Below are 16,363 nucleotides of genomic sequence, written 5' to 3'. Positions count from 1 at the left end.
TCCATACATATTTGACCAAAGAAGTCTTTTTGAAAATAATACCCATTTTAGTATTAGTTAGTAGTTAGTAGAACACTAACCCATTTTAGTATTAGTTAGTAGTTAGTAGAACACTAACCCACGGAATTAGTGTTCTGTGGAACGTGTTTTGGGAAATGTCGCATAGAGGACTCTGGGTTTTCCTTACTCTTGAGTTCTGCCCTCTTCCTTCTTATTCCATTTCTCAGGGTGAGTATATAGGAAAGATAGACTCTCTATAGTGAGTACTGGGAAGTGGAGGTGAGGTTGTCGAGGAGACTTACAAGAAGAAGCCCGTTCACTGGCAAGTCAGTGAAATTATGGGGGGATATTCAAGTTAATGTCAAGTTAGCAGTGTCTTGTTAAAGAATCCAAGTTCAGTACGGTATTCAAGAGAGAATTACTGTTTTGTGACTTTATGGGATCTCTCCTTTTATTTTTCTTCTTTGTTTGAATGCTGGGAAAATAAGTGAGGAAGGGACACTGGAAGTAAAGCAAATTCACTTTGTCCGAACTTGGCTACAGAGTCAGTTTCCACAAAGGACTCTTTGGACTTTTCCCTGGTCTGCTTTGACTAGACTCACAGGGAGATGAAGTCTCTGAAATTTGAATTATTTCTGGATGAGTTACATGCCTACATTTTGGTAATTGTTTTAGTCTCACTCTTAAAACTGTACTCTCCTTTTCATTTCCACTGTCACTCTCTAGGTTCAGAACCTCGTCTCCTTTCCTCTGCATCCATCCATCCATCCATCCATCCATCCATCCATCCATCCATCCGTTTATTCTTTCATTCAATGTGGGTTAAGCACTGCTGTGTGCTTAAGCACTGAACACACAAAGGTGATGAGACATGGACCTGCTCTCATGTTGCTTACTGAGGCTTCTAGATGTGGAACAAGATTCCAGTCTTTCCGAATTCTGATCCACCCTGCTGGAGTAACATTTCTCAGCACATCTCTGAGCCTATCATGTCCTACTGAGAAACATTCAGGAACTCCTTCTTACCTGTGGAATACAAATGAGCCCCTCCTGCCCCACAGCAAAAGGACAGTCAAGGGACTCCTTGTTCAGGCCCACCAGCCCCAGTTTAATCTCCTACTTTTCTCTTCATACAGTCTTGGTCAGCTGGGTGACTTCAGGACTCCTCCATCCGTGAGCCTGTCTGCCACATCCAGGCTACTGCTGTTCCTCTGTCATTTCTCTCCTCCTCTTGAACTTTCTTGCCCTCTAAATCCTTTAAGACCCAACTCAAATGCTGTGACTTCTGGGCTCTAACAGGTCTCTGAACCTCTCTCTTACCACATTCTGTCTGTCATATAATGAGTCACGCACATTTCTATCTGTTCTCTTTGGAGCAGAACCATGTCCTATTCAACTCAGCATTCTTGACCAGTTACCTAGTGCAGGGACCTACGTGTAAATTTTTAATTAGTTCTGGAGTCACATCTTTTATATATATATCTCTCTCATACATATATAAATAATTAAAAATTGGCTAGAAAAGTTCCACTAGAAAATTGAAAATTAATTTTAAATTCTACAGTTTTTCTGTCATTTTGTGTTAATATGTGCTTACTCTTTTTACTTACTGGAACCAAATTTTAGTTTATGTATAGAGGTTTAGATTTTATTTTGGGGTTAAGTACTACCCTATTTAGAGAGGTGTGAACTATTTAAATTCTTGAAACTACTTCAAATATTTGTATTTCCAAAACATAAATAGGGATAATTTTAGGTACTACAAAGAATCATAGTTGTATGGAAACTCTTATTTAACTACATCTGTCTTTTTAATGAGAAATAAGTGCACTAAAATTTTATTAATTCAGACTCTATTACTTGGCAATTTTTGATAGTTCAGTTACCAAGATGGCAGACATTTTCAGTAGTTACTATGATACTTTTTAAAAGAGCAAACTTTTCAGGCACGTAGAAAGATCCACCCATGTGTGGATAGTTGATGTAATAATTACAAAGAATTCCCATTATTAATTACAGAATATCTGGCAGTACAGTGATATATTTGGCAACACTTTGTCAACTATGAATTCAAGTTAAGTAATTTTTTTAAAGGAATAACTAAGTGAAGGTTTTATTAAATCTAATGGCTTTCCTCTTTTTTTTTTTTTAAACGTCATATTCTTTTTTTTTAAAATTTTTATTTATTTATTTTTTCCCCCAAAGCCCCAGTAGATAGTTGTGTGTCATAGCTGCACATCCTTCTAGTCGCTGTATGTGGGACGCAGCCTCAGCATGGCCGGAGAATCGGTGCGTCGGTGCGCACCCGGGATCCGAACCCGGGCCGCCAGCAGCGGAGTGCGTGCACTTAACCGCTAAGCCACAGGGCCGGCCCTGGCTCTCCTCTTAAATAGGCTGAGTTAGTGAAATTTAACCAGTTACTGGGTTGTTCTCTGTATTCAAAAATAGTGGTTCTACAGATATCATTCATGAGAGGGGATATGGTGGAAGAGACTGGTGCCTGGTCATCCGTCTCTCCAGATTGCATACAGCTAACACTTACCCTCTCCTTATGGCTCTAATTGCCAGTAGTAATTCTAAGGGAGGCTCATTTACATGTAGAATACGCCTACTTTCTCTCATTTGGTCCTCACCATGGCTATAGTTAGGGTCGGCATTACTGTCTCTTGAGTGACTTGGCCACGTTGCACAACTAGAAGAGGCAGTATTAGTATTTTCACCAACATCCTCTGGCTCCATCTCTCGGCACGCCACCACACTGTCTTTCAAATAGTAGTGACTTAGGTTTGCAAAGCAGTGTAATCTGTGACTTCATTTGCTTAAAAAGAAAGTCACCCACTTCAGATGGGAATAAGTGGATCTGCCTGTTGCTTTTCTTTTCTAGCAATCTATAGCTATATGCCGTTGCTCCCACCTCCTTCAACGTCTTTATGTTCACATCTGAAGGGCACTCTGAAAATATTTGACACTGTGCTACAGTATGATCAGACAGTATCTTTTCTGTCCACTCTGCCTTTGCTTGTCTGCCCTCAGCTTGCTTTAGCTATATGCCCAAGGCTAAATGTTAGCAAAGCAGTGACCAGAGGCTTCTTGTGCCCTAGCCTCTCCCCTCTCTGCCTTCCACCTTTCTCATTGGAACCCTGTCCTCAGTCCTTCTTTCCACTCTCTGTGGAACTTGCTCTTCAGAAAGAATCACTCATTTTAAGGCATAGATCGTTATAGACAAATAATGTCTAGCCTTCTTGCTTTCAGGCAATTTGTGTTTTAATGGGATATAAGAAAATTTAGCCAAAGAAATGACTCTCTAATGGTAGAATTTAATCTTAGCAGTTGAGGGATAATTTTTGAAGCTAGGATATCTTATTGGTGCCTTTGAAATTACAGATTAAGTGGCCTCCCCATTTCACCCCCATGGAAAGTCAATTTTATCCATGTCCTGCTGTGATGCCCCCTCTTAAAAAAGAGAAAGCTGACAGGAGCATTGCTTGCCTGTGGGTAGATTGACTGCTTCTTGAGATCCAGGTACTATTGGTTCTGTCTCATCATTTAATGTTTAAGTAGCACTTGCTGGTGCAAGCTCAGACAGGATTTTTGCAGCAAATCTATGTCTTATAGTCATAAAAAAGTAAAGGCTTGCACTGCGGGCCTTGAACTTGTTTTTTGAAAAAATCAATCAAGAAATATCGATTAGGTAACACTTCAGCTGTCTCCTCAAAGACGTTTGGACCTTTTTGATTCTATTTTCTTTGTCTATTAGTGTGTCATGGAGCAGTGTGCTGTGTGAATAGCAGAATCTGCGACAGCTTTTAGTCCTTTTTGTGGCGGGAAGTCTATGTGGATGGTGTGTGATTGCACATGCTTAGAAAGGCTGTGGTCTCTCAGGTGTAGCGGTTGAGAGCTTGGGCCCTGGAGTCAGCTGGCCTGGTCTTCATCCAGGCTTTGGTATCTACTGGCTGTGTGATTTGGAACAAATTACTTACCCTCTAAACCTCACTTTCTCCATCTGTACAATGGGGATAATGTTAATATCTACCTGGAGGCTGGTGGTTGTGATTAAGATTAAATGATGGATTTGGAGAACTTTGCCCTGTGCCTGGCACCTACTAAGTACTGAATAATGGCTAGTTATGATTATTTTCCATTTAGCTCGGTGGTCCAAATTTTCTGTGGGTTTCCTTGTATGTTCACTTCTAGAACACAGGGAATTGTATAGAAGCTTCTGTAGCACTTTTACATTGGACTGCTTGAAAGTTTTTAGAATTGAAGTATTCCAAGAAGGACTGCAAAGGAAGCAAACTTTAATCCTAGTTTCTTGCCTGGCTTCCAGGCTGCATCTTTATTCTGTTCTTCATATAGCTGCTCCAAGGCATGGATTGACACGGTTCTTTTTGTGCCATACTTTTGTCTCATGGCGTGGGGAACACAGAGGAGGCACTTCAGACTGCCTTGCAATTTATCTCAAATATAATTCAGGTCTCAAAATGATTATCTGGACGTGTGCATTCTAGGAATGGTTGGAGGAGAGAAATACCACCAGCAATACTTTCAGATTGTTTCCTCAGTCTTCCAGTCCCACGAAAGTTACAAAGGGGTGGTAAATATACAGTTTAATAGCTTGGGGTCCGTTAAGACCCCCCTGATTTTCTTTGGGCTCTGGTCAGATAAGTTAGTATGCATATTCATAGCCAGTTTAAATGTCCCTAGAAGATCACTGACCAATGGCCATCCTTATTTTTGAAAGTCACCAGATAAGGCAATTTCTCAAACAGCTTCAGCAAGGCATTCCAGAAATGCTTGATCTCATACTTCTCTGCACTATGATAAATAAATACAATTTTGATTTCATCTCAGAGTAATTAACCTGAACTTCTCCTTCTGGGGTATAAAGTAGAATAATATTCTATAGCTCTTTGAACATTGGATTGGAAAGAAAATGCCCTAAACATTTTGCTTAATTAAATCCTAAAGAGGTGGTACAAACTTTTCATGATTAATTGAAACATGCATATTTTTACTGATGCATATTTATACGATATTATCATATGAAAATTTTATCATGTTATACAAACTATTCGCTTTGGGAATGTGATTTAATGCTGTAAATATTTTGTGTTTCTTGTTGCATTGTTCATTATGAAAAATACACAGGCTAATGGCTGTAGGGAAAAATCTATTGTGTGAATCTTTTTTGAGGTAATCTCAAGTCTCTAATGGCATAGACCGTTAGCATAAATATGATAGGAAATCAGATTTTCTGTAGCTTGAAGAAATATTTTTTTAAATAAAAAAATTTTTTAAAGCAGATCAGGTTAGAAAAACTAAAGTGCTGGGGCCTTCTATTTTGCCAATGTAAGGCACGCACATCATTCAGGTAAAAAAAGATGTGGTTGTTGAAATGAACCAATCCCTTTGGTTTTAAGCACTTAAGAAAAGTTCACTTTTCTAGGGGTATGGTCAGACTGTTTAACACGGGGTATGATCTCATGTCTGGCGGCAGAATTTTGAGCTATGTTTTAGCTGACAAAGTTAATTTAGATAATTACATTTGTTTCTTAGTTTCTTAAATATAATATTAATATAAATAGCTTTATTAAGATGAGAATACCTGAGATATCGGAAAATATTTGCTTGAATTTTTGGAATAACCCACTTAGTCAGACTCTTCTTTGGATCATTAGCCATTGATAACAATTTGATGACAGAAAGGGAGAAATCTGGTGGAAGTTTTCCAAAGTGTTTGCCTTTATGAAATGGAATTCTATGAAAAACGATGGGAATACTGAATTATTTAACAAGACAGATGCTAACCACCATTCTAAGAGTTTTCCAACTGCCAGATACAAAACGAAAGTGCACAATGTCTTTTGTTTCATTTTCCCACCTTGTTACTTTGTAGTAAAAATGATTTATAAAAATAATCTGCTTTAAAATTCTACTTTTTGTTTATTTGTTAGGTCTGTTGTAAGAAAATATCCTTGCCTCCCCTTAAAAAAATGACACGTGGGTCTGTCTGGTGATGATGGAGTGAAGCACGAGAAAGACCTGTGAGCTGCCTTTTTGCCCCAACCGTCATTCCTCCAGGCCAGGCTGGAGCACCGGCTATGTGCGCGGCCTTGTTATAGCTTTGCTCTCTGCCCTTTGTCTTCTCAGTTTTAATCCATTATAGTTAAAGATCTAGGACTTAAAAATCTTATGTTTTGTTTCCCAAACTAGACTATTTAAAGGAAGAAACAATGAGGGGAACCTAATGCATGTTCTAAAATGGCTCCTTGGGAAGTGGGGTCTCCTCTTTGAACTGTGAGGCCAAATAATTTCCCCCACAAAATGTTTTTCCTTACAGATTTCACCAGAATCAAGCTTATTGCCAACGGATCATTTGTGAGAATTCTGCTAATATCAACTTCTTTTTCAGGAATTTAAGATTTTAAAGCAACTAATCGATTGGGAAAAATAGAAACTACTAGTGCTAGTTTAGTAATGATTATTTTTAAAATATACTATCTAATCTAATTTTAAAAACTGCTTCATACTCTAAGGTAAATTGTAGAGTTTTGTTAGTTTTTTCCTATCATGTAAAATGTCTATATATAGACAGATGCCATATTGGAAATCATATAAAATATAAGTAAAGCTTTCTTTGAATAGAAAAAATTATTAAATGCAGTAATTGTGTGACATTTGAATTCATGTTATGACTCCATTTAAAGAAAGTTATGTTATCAAAAATGTTTGATTAACATGAAAGGTCATTTTTACACCATCTCATTTGATAATTAACCAATAAATCACAATATGTATTTTTGAAATCAAAATAGTCATGAAAATGACAATATTTATTCCATTAAGGTAAATAAAATGCTGCACATAGTTCTGAGTGATGACACTCAAGGGGGAAAAAAGCCATATCACTGGACTACAAATTAGTTTGCTTCTAATTTTGCAGGCTGATGACCGCACTGCCTCAAACCAAATCTTTTCCTTGGAAATGGAATGATTGCATGACAGACTCTATGAACCATGAATATGTCAACAACTCATGGACCAGGCCTTGCTTAGCAATTAGTCTTTGGGGGATTTTATTCAGAAATCAGACAACACTTTACCAGAGCTTGTTGGGGATTTTGTGATTACCATTCATGTCTGGAGCATGAGTCTGGGTTAGTACAAGAAAAAAATCCATAAAGGAAGAAGAGATGTGGCTAATAGTGGCAATCAGTCATATACACGCACATTTTCAATTGGGAGGACTGAGAAAGCTCAAGATACAGCAAAAGCCCTTAGGAGGCAGCAAGGAAATATTTCTTAGACTTCTACTGAAAGTCTCCTATTATTCCCCCGCAAAGAGGCCCATGTTTCCCAGACTTCAGTCATTTGAATATCACCATCACATTTTTGTCCTAAGTTCTTACCACCTGCACTATGATTTACTCAATATATTTTATTAACCACCTCACTTTAAAAGCCTTTGTTTTAAGGAGTAATATTTGTGATCTCGTGGCCTTGTTGTGCTAGTTAAACTTTTTTTCTCCTACAAAGGAAAAGAAAGACAGTACTTTAAATATTGAAAATATTTGCATACCACCTAACATCATTCTGAGCATGCCCATGACATGGGTGACAGGTCCTCCAGGAGCCGTGAGGACCACAAATCTGGCTGAGAATGATCTGGGCAGCCTTGTGACCTCAGGTCTCATGGCTGCACCCCCATTACCATCCCCCCATCCAGGGACCACAAACCATATCCCACGGAGGAGAATTTAAATCAGGCCCGTGCTTCCCTGAGGACACCCCGTCGTAGGAGACTGCTGAGTGCGTCAGGCTAGTGCCTTTCTGTCAGCAGAATCCGGCCACTCATGTCTTTCCTTTTTTGACTAACCATATCACTTGGGAATCATTATATTGCAAGAGTAGACAACACCCCATATCATGTAACAGTAATAGGGAACATACTAAGATTGAGCCTGGCTTCTGACTGTCAAGTTCACGTTAGGGCATCACATTTGTAGGTTAGCACTGGATGTCCCACCCCTGCAGATCTTGTAGGCTTTCAGCAGTACCTCTGAAGACATGGGTCATTTTACAAGCTTCATTAGTACCGAGCCTGGTTTAACCAGGCAGGATAAGCATTTTTACCAGGCTAAGAAGCCCTGGGAACACTCGTGGCTCTGCAGTTGTGTTCTGGTTTTTAAGTAAATGATGTCTTTCAGAAACTTAGGAGCCAACCAAAAAAAAAAAAAAAGAAAGACAACGAAAAAAGGCACTGAGTCTTCTCACCAAGAGCTGGCCATCCTATGTGGTCAGAAAGTGGTGAGGTACAGAAATGAAAATCAGACCTCCAGTAGCTCTGTCAGGTTCAGGGTGTGTCTAAGTTTGAAGAGATGTTTGCCTCTGATATGAACATTTTTCTTATACTTTTGTTATAGAAGATGATGTGTCAAATGTACAAATAATGTGTGCCTGGTGCCAGAAAGTGGGAATCAAGCGCTATTCCCTGAGTATGGGAAGTGAGGTGAAAAGCTTCTGCAGCGAGAAGTGCTTTGCAGCCTGCCGACGAGCCTACTTCAAGAGAAATAAGGTAAGAGCCCGTAGAGAGAGGCGGCCCACACAGGCCTCACCAGGCCGCGTGCACACGTGTGCCTCTTAGCTTCTTGCTGAAAACACTGCGCACCTTTTACTTTTATTCTTTCTGATTTGTCTCTTCTCTTTCTCTGTCATACTTAACCTTTTGGAATAAGGAATCCCCTTCTAATGTGTAACCTGTTCTTCAGTTTCTCTGGTCTTGGTGTTTGAATTCTGAGAGGGTGAATGAATCTGATGAGGACACAGTGATGGCAGCTCGTATCCTATGAGACAGTGTCTCTCCAGTAGTAGAGTGCATAGACTAGAGTCTATGAAAGATAAGTCATAGGGATTTCTTATAAAGGCTGAGAAACTAGCCACAGAAGCATGGCCAGAAAGCTTTAGTCCACTCAGTTTAATATTGGTTCCCAATGGGAATATTGCTCTGGCTCTTTCCAAAATCTGATCCACAAATTCTATTCAAGAAACAGGTCAAGTCTCTCTTGACACCTTATATTAAAGTTGATTGACATTGAGAAAAGGTGAAATAATGAATACCTGAATCAACATTGCTCACACAGCCAAGAGTATGTGAGAAGCATGGTGGGTAAACACAGGAACAGCCATAGTTATAGTTTTTTTTTTTTTTTGGTTTGTTTTTTTCTTTTAAGACATCTTAGGTCTAAAAATCTTCTTTTGGAATAGTATTAGCCACCACTGTTGGGAAATGGAATGCATGATGTTTTTACCATCACACACACACGTACACACACACACAGCTAATTTCTTAATCTTTAAAGGACCGCTATAGCATTTTGCCACCAATTACTGAAGTAAATTGCTAGTTCTTGATTATTTTCCATCGATCTGTAAAGCTTTCTTAGTTCATAAAATCGTCCACATTTTGCTAAATATTTCCATTTCCATAATACAAGATCAAAATCTGTCCTTTCTTGAAGCAAACAATTATTATTTTTTTTAAGTCTGATATTTGCAATCCTGAAATGCTAATCTTGGGCTCACTGCATTGCAAGAAGCACTGTTGCAGCAAATCATCTCCTGCAAATTTGGGTCACATCATTCTGCCAAAAAACATAATGCTGAAAGAATTAGGCTGCAGAATTCAGTGGGGTGGAATTTTAGTGGCAGTCTGTAAGAATTAGGCTCATAATCTTCACTGGAACAGAGAGGCAAGTAAGGAAATTGTTTGGAATTCTTTTGGGACAGTCACAAGTTGAGTTCAGTTTCCCTTGGGAGAGGCCAGTGAGGCTTCAGAGGGGGGAGTGGTTAGAGTAACACATGGGAGACACGTTTTGTTTTAATATAGGAGGATTAAAATGATCTCTGAGACCCTGGGGCTCCCATTTTGAATGCTGACCACTGGGGTAACAAATCACAGGAGTGGACCCAGCGCTTTTGTCTTCAAAGCCCTACTTACCACAACAAAATACTTTGCATTCCATCCCATAAGATGGCTGTAGAACAGGGATTTTCGTCTTTCTATGATTCAGAAGGATTATGGGTCTGAAGCTTGATGGACTGCCTGTAGTAAATAAAATCAAGCAAGATGGTTGTGTCACAATCCTGGTGATCCATGTTACACTTTGCAAAGCGATCTTACTTCAGTAAGCCTTTGAAGAAAGGCACCTGATTCAATGTGGAACAACAGCCCAGAATACTTTATAAAATATAAAATGTAATATAAATAAAATATATATAATATTACATCATTATAAAGTTTAAGGTCAAACTTAATTTAAACTTCCGTAGTGTATAGTGTTGAAAAATGGAGAACTGGGAGCTAAGATAAGAATTAGCATTTGGAGTAGTTATAGTAGGTAAAATCAGCAGGGGGAGGAGGTCCATTACCTTTCACATCCTGCAAGGAGTTATTGGGGTGGGTCTTTGAACATCCCGCAAAACCTGGGAGTCGTAGTGGCTTGAAGTTTAGCCAGTGACTTTGACGGCTGATCCTAGCAGCCCATTAGTATACATACAATACCTGTCTTCTCTGCAATCTTCATGCTTATTTATGTATTTAAAGCTCTGCCACACTGTATGGTCTCATTTTTCAAATAGAGAAATAAATTGGTCACATGGCTTGCTGGATTCTTTTTTTTTTTTTTTCAATTTTAAGAGTGTTATCTCTGCAACAATATCCTATTGTATTACAATAAACATGTACAGCTGCTGCATTTCTGTTAACTGATAGGATTTTGTGGTCATTTCATTTAGGGCTTGGGTTTCCTAATGGATTGTATTAGATACCAGTCTTCATCCTGCCATTTCTAAGAACTGCTGTAATAAGCCCCAGGGTGTTCCCCATTGAAGACAATAGCGAATAGCTACTTCTCTTCGCATATCATTTCACAGTCTTTAGTCCTCATTATTAAAATGGTGGACTTTCGTAATCTAAGAAAAAGGACAAAATTCTTCCCATTCCTACATAAAAGATTTTCAGGCTAAATTCTACACTTTTAAATATTGAGAAGTGGATGGAAAACAGGGTGAATAATGTGTGTGCGGAGCAGAATTTTGCCTTAGGTATAATGTAGATTTTAAAAAACATGTAAAATTAACTATGCTGTAAATTATGCTTTATAATGACAGCCCGCTTCTTGCTGGATAGCATGCTGGGATCTAAAAATGGTCTCTATGTTGAACCCAAATTGCATGCATAACTTTACGAAGAAAAATCCTAGTAGAAAAGGTAGCTAATTAGGAGCAGTATTCAGTTGACCTCTGTTTTCTGTCTGAGCAACACCTGCATTTGTGAATGTAAATTGGACAGCTGTGCCTGTGGTTCCTCTGCTGTCCTTTTCACAAATGCTTGGGTATAGAGGCAGGAACTGATTTTCTGCTAAAAACAGGGACAAAAATAGCCCAACTCTGAAAATGAAGGCCCACTGAAAATTGGCTCTTTAAATTTCATTTGCTTCTTGAAGCTTCCTTTCTCTTTGGATCTCGTGTCTGTCTGATGGATTAGGTTAAGAATGTCACCTGCATATCTCAGAAACCCTGGCACTATGAAGTAAGGTGGGATGGACTGAAGCCAAGTTAACCTTTTATGGCCTGTAGGTTATATTTTTTAAACCGAATTTAAAATTTTGTTTCAAGAGTTTGGATTGCTATAAGTATGTAGGCTTTCTTCAAAATGCTTCTGCTAGGAGAGGACTGTGAGTCACAGCTGTATTCATTTAAGTAACCTAACTACTAGCTTACACATTTTAGGATGTTGGCTCTAAGTGTATAGTGTTAATTCATACTTATATTTTGTAGAATCCTTATCCACAACAGGCTCAATCGCTGGCTCAAAAGGTTTTGAAACAGTGGATAAGACAAATACTTTTGTAGTCTATAGGCGTTAGCCAAACAATGGGATGTCAATCTCATTACTTGATGCACTAGGGACTTTTCAGGGAACTAATAGCTCCCTCTTTTCCCAGCCCCTTTTTGAGCCACAAGTAGAGAAGGACTTGAGGACATTTCTAGCCAAGCGATTGGCCTAGGACTTGGAAAGTTGCAGAGACTCCTTAGTGGTTTTGCAAGAAATGCTGAAGCGTTTAGTCTAACTAATCCCAGTTTTACTTTGCACAATAACAGACACTTAAAAATATTCTTTCCTAAGGGAGTAATGCCTTGTAACCATTATCCCTTTAAAAATGAGTGTAACAAACAAGACCACAAATAGTAGTCATTTCCAAATATCCTGTATTTGATCTTTTTCCTTCTGCATAGGAAGTATCCTGTTTTCTAAACTAATGTCCACAAATCAAGCAGGAAATCAAAACTCAAGACAAATGGCCAATGCAGGCAATGTAAAGGATGATTGTTTTCTTTCATTGTTCAGATCTCAAATTTATAGTGTTCTTTGTGGATTAGTGGCATTGATACTTTAGTAATAGACACAAATTCCTGAGGGCACGAAAGTTTTGCTTCCTTATTCTACTTTTTCCATAATTTGAGACAAGAATAGATAGAAATACTTCTTCAATATCATAATGGTGCTGTTCCCCAACAGACCATAATGGGAAGAAACCTATGTGAATAAGAGATAAGAATAAGAATGAATTAAATATAAAAAGTTTCTATAGATAGAAACAACATTTGCAGATGATGTCCTTAAGATCTCCTAACAATCATGATAATAATAATAAATATTCAGTGAGGGGAATATTGTAAAATAAGAATTTCTTTTACTTTCAAACTACACCCTGTATATACAGGGATATTAGATCTTAGAAGAGATCTCTTTTGGAAAAACCCATTGCTAATTAGCATGTCTATCATATTATTTGGAGTTACATTTTATTTAGACTGTTGGTCTTTTTATTAAACTTGAACATATCCTGGGAAAGATTCTCAGTTCAGACTTAATTATAGAACCCAGTAGTGCAGAAGAAATGTGTAACAATTGCCCTGTTAATCCAGTGATTAACCTGTCTACTTTTTCTCCCTTTAAACACCTGCGAGATTTAATTTGCAAAATGGCTATCATTCATGAAGGTTTGGGGAAGGACATTAAGGAATTACTTGTAATTAATGTCCCCTGACTGCCTGAAGCTCAGGCCACAGACTCGCTTTTGCCAGGCGCTTGCAAATATTCTTGATTGACAGGTAAATGCGCCCAGGGGGCGCCCAAGTTCTTTCTGCGGCTTCACCTTGTTTTTATGGGGCACCAATGAGCCTTTTGGGTCTGTCTACCTGCACCCTGGCCTGCAGGATGATTGCTTCGGTTCTGCAGTGTCCACTGGAACTGTGCTGCAGGCCTGCCCGCTGCCTGCGTGTAGAGTGACCTCCGCCTCCCAGGGCTGCAGTCTGCAGACCAGTGGCTGAAATCCCTGTCACAGCAAACAGGGGCGTCCTCAGGAAGCTCTGAGGAAAGAACAACAAACCCAACTGTTTTCTTGTTCTCTGGTATTTTGAAATATGGAATGGACTATTGATGAGCTGCTGCAAGTGAGAACTTAGGAAAAAGGCAATTGCAGAGGAAGCGGAGGTGCCACCCCTTTGAAACACATTGGGGGTGGGTTAGAGCAGGAAGGTTCTGGCCAGTGAAGTAAGATGCAGGTCAGGTTAAAGTGATGCCTAGGCTTTTGAAGAATGCCAGAAAAGTTTGCAGGGCAGAGGTACTGCAGGGTGGGACACAATGCCCTCGGAAGCCATCAGAAGCTTGGGGGAGAGGCGTGTGATCTTTATGTTTACCAGAACACTTGAACACCACTTGAGAAACACTGCTCTAAGGGATACCTGGAACACAAGGAGAATGGGGCCAGAGAGTTTGTACTGAAAGAAAGGAATAGCAACCATGTCTAGTTTTTAATGGGCTACGTCTGGGGAGGTTGTGGGGGAAACAGAGAAATAATTCTAACCTATTACCGAGAAGGGATGTCAACTTCTGAATAATATTAAGTATTTTAGATTAAATATGAAGAGATGATTAAAACTCCAAATAGCTTCAAGGCTCAATCTTTGTTCAACGTATCCTTTCAATGAGCAGAAGGAAGACAGGGGATTTTTTCATAGATATGAATCTGGTTACCCAGAGGTCAATATACAGGGCTATTGACATATATGCTTGAATGTTAATTTTCGGACACAGTCAATCTCTGGCCGTCCTTCTGGTGACAGCTAATGCTGTACACTTAAATCAGGTTTTTCTCCTGTGAACTGCCCGTAATTACCCAATCCATCTCAAAGGCACACTCTCTTTTAACGTTAACCACAGTGTCAGATTGCATCAGCTACATTGTGTTCTGGTGACTGTGGCTGCAGAGTGATGAATGTGCATGCTTTGAGTTCAGAGTCCGGCTGTCTGTTTGGGCAGGGGGCAGTTCAGTGAAACAAATGATCAGGAAGGGATCTGGTTATTTGGGATGTGCATTCTCCTTATTGAGCCAGTCACTTGCATTGCCAACTTTCTCACCCTGCTGCTAACAGTGTTCAGGTTTATCTGAAGAATGAGCATTTAAAGAATTATCTAATGGGTCGTTTTGCTGTGCTTCGCTCATCATAAGCTGCATCCAGCACAGAGTTACTCATTGTGCCTGACTTTAAAAGGAAGGTGTGATGAGACCTTATTAATAAAGACCAGAGGAGGGAGAAGTTTCTAAGAGTACTTAGTGCACTGTCCTGAGAAACCAAGAGAGAATGATTGTGCATTTTCCTAGGATTGTAGTTATGCTCTGTTAGTTCAAATGCTTATTAAAAATGTTTAACTGTCTAAATAAGTGCATGCCTAAAACAGGCCAGGTGGCTTGCCTTGAGATATTTAAGGTAGTAGTTTGAGTCCAGAATTTCTTTCATACACTTTTGCAGTGTCTGGTCACAAAACTAGTATACTCAAAAGGGCCATATGCAGGAGATGCAAACTATAGGCATGCTTATGGTTATTTTTATTTCTCCCCCAACTCAATACCTCTGGATAGCTTTTGTACACACAAGCAAAAGGGTGAACTGGGCAAACCATGTGTAATTCTTTGTTCCTTGGGCTCTTTGCTCTTGGTTCATATTATCACAGATTAGGATGGAATAAAGAAAATCTTGTTGCAGATAGCTACTTAATTTCTGCCCGAGCAGTTCAGACTGAGAATGGGAAATTCCCTATGTTACAGTCCACTTTGAGCGTGGCTGTGCACACAGTGGAATCTAATGTCTACTGACAGACTGCCTTTGGAGGTTACAAACGTCAGTCTGCTGCATTCTCTGTAAACACAGGCTGTGGGCCAGAGCTGGGCACTACTACAAGCACTAGAAGGCAGATCAATGGTTTAATGACTCCATAAAAGATGCTTGAACTCTGCTGCAATTTACTGCACACTCTAGCTAAATGAAACTCCTGTAGTCTTTAACAAAGATAGAGATAAGCAATGGCTGGGGATGGAGGCCAATGTCCAGTAATCACAACCTCCCAGAATTGGTGGTGTTGTCTCGTTGTGAGCAGAGGGTTAGTCAGATCCAGGCTCTGAGCCTCACTACATCTATATTGATATTTTCTCAGTGTTTGAGCTGAATTTGGCCCACAGATGACATAATCGTAGTGGTGTTGCTTCTGTGAGGACTATTTTTAAGAGCTATGGAATATTATTTAAATAATATTTCTTTAAAGCAACAAGAGTAAGCTCAAGAATTATATTTATTCTAACATGTGGTGTCTTTGTATGGCATCCCCATGGTGAAACGTAAATAGGGCAATAAAATCCATTCATGATTAAGTCCTCAAAATGTCAAATTGCATAGTGTTGGAGAGCCCTGATTAATCCTTCCATGGTAAAATATTCCTCATTAGTTTGCTATGGCTAAGGGTTAACCACTCCTGTTATAAATTCAGACATTAATGTATTTTCCTCTTAATTCATCTTCTAATAGAGGAAAATATAGTTAGTAGATATGAATTTTTTACTTCCAAATGTGCTTTGGAAACATTATTCTGATTTATGAGAGAGCTTTGGCGGCATATAGGAGAATTCCTTCATAAATATGTTGAAATGTGTTTAAAAGTACTTCACTTTTGATTGTGAGAAAACTACTGCCTTGACTTGGAAATGATTATTTTTTTCTACAGAGATAGTAGAATTTATGACATAAATCAAAAATTTTGCATCCAATTTTGTCACACAAACTTAAACTTTCTTAGTGTTTCACTTTCTTGATTAGCTAATTAGCATTAAGATTCTTGGATCCTACTCTGATAAGTGTATTTTGGGGGTTCACTGGGTAATAGGAATTTTGAGATATGATGATTGCTAGTCTGCTTCACAGGCCTTTTGCCAAACATTCCATGATAAAGTGGTGATTTCTATAT

The 16,363-nt window shown here is 39.0% G+C and overlaps 1 protein-coding gene across 2 annotated transcripts in view; it reads left to right on the top strand.

Annotated features, from left to right (window-relative positions):
- SOBP (sine oculis binding protein homolog) overlaps positions 1-16,363 on the top strand; it is a 160,565-nt gene that overhangs the window by 33,959 nt on the left and 110,243 nt on the right. For both annotated transcript variants that reach the window (XM_058566520.1, XM_058566521.1), the window contains exon 4: positions 8,424-8,575. In XM_058566520.1, coding sequence (XP_058422503.1) covers positions 8,424-8,575 — 152 coding nt within the window. The remainder of the gene's footprint in view (positions 1-8,423; positions 8,576-16,363) is intronic.

The sequence above is a fragment of the Diceros bicornis genome, chromosome 23 (genome assembly GCF_020826845.1).
Source record: "Diceros bicornis minor isolate mBicDic1 chromosome 23, mDicBic1.mat.cur, whole genome shotgun sequence".
NCBI classification, from domain to species: Eukaryota; Metazoa; Chordata; class Mammalia; order Perissodactyla; family Rhinocerotidae; genus Diceros; species Diceros bicornis.
The sequence above is the reverse complement of the archived record's forward strand: the minus strand, read 5'-3'. Positions and strand labels throughout refer to the sequence as shown.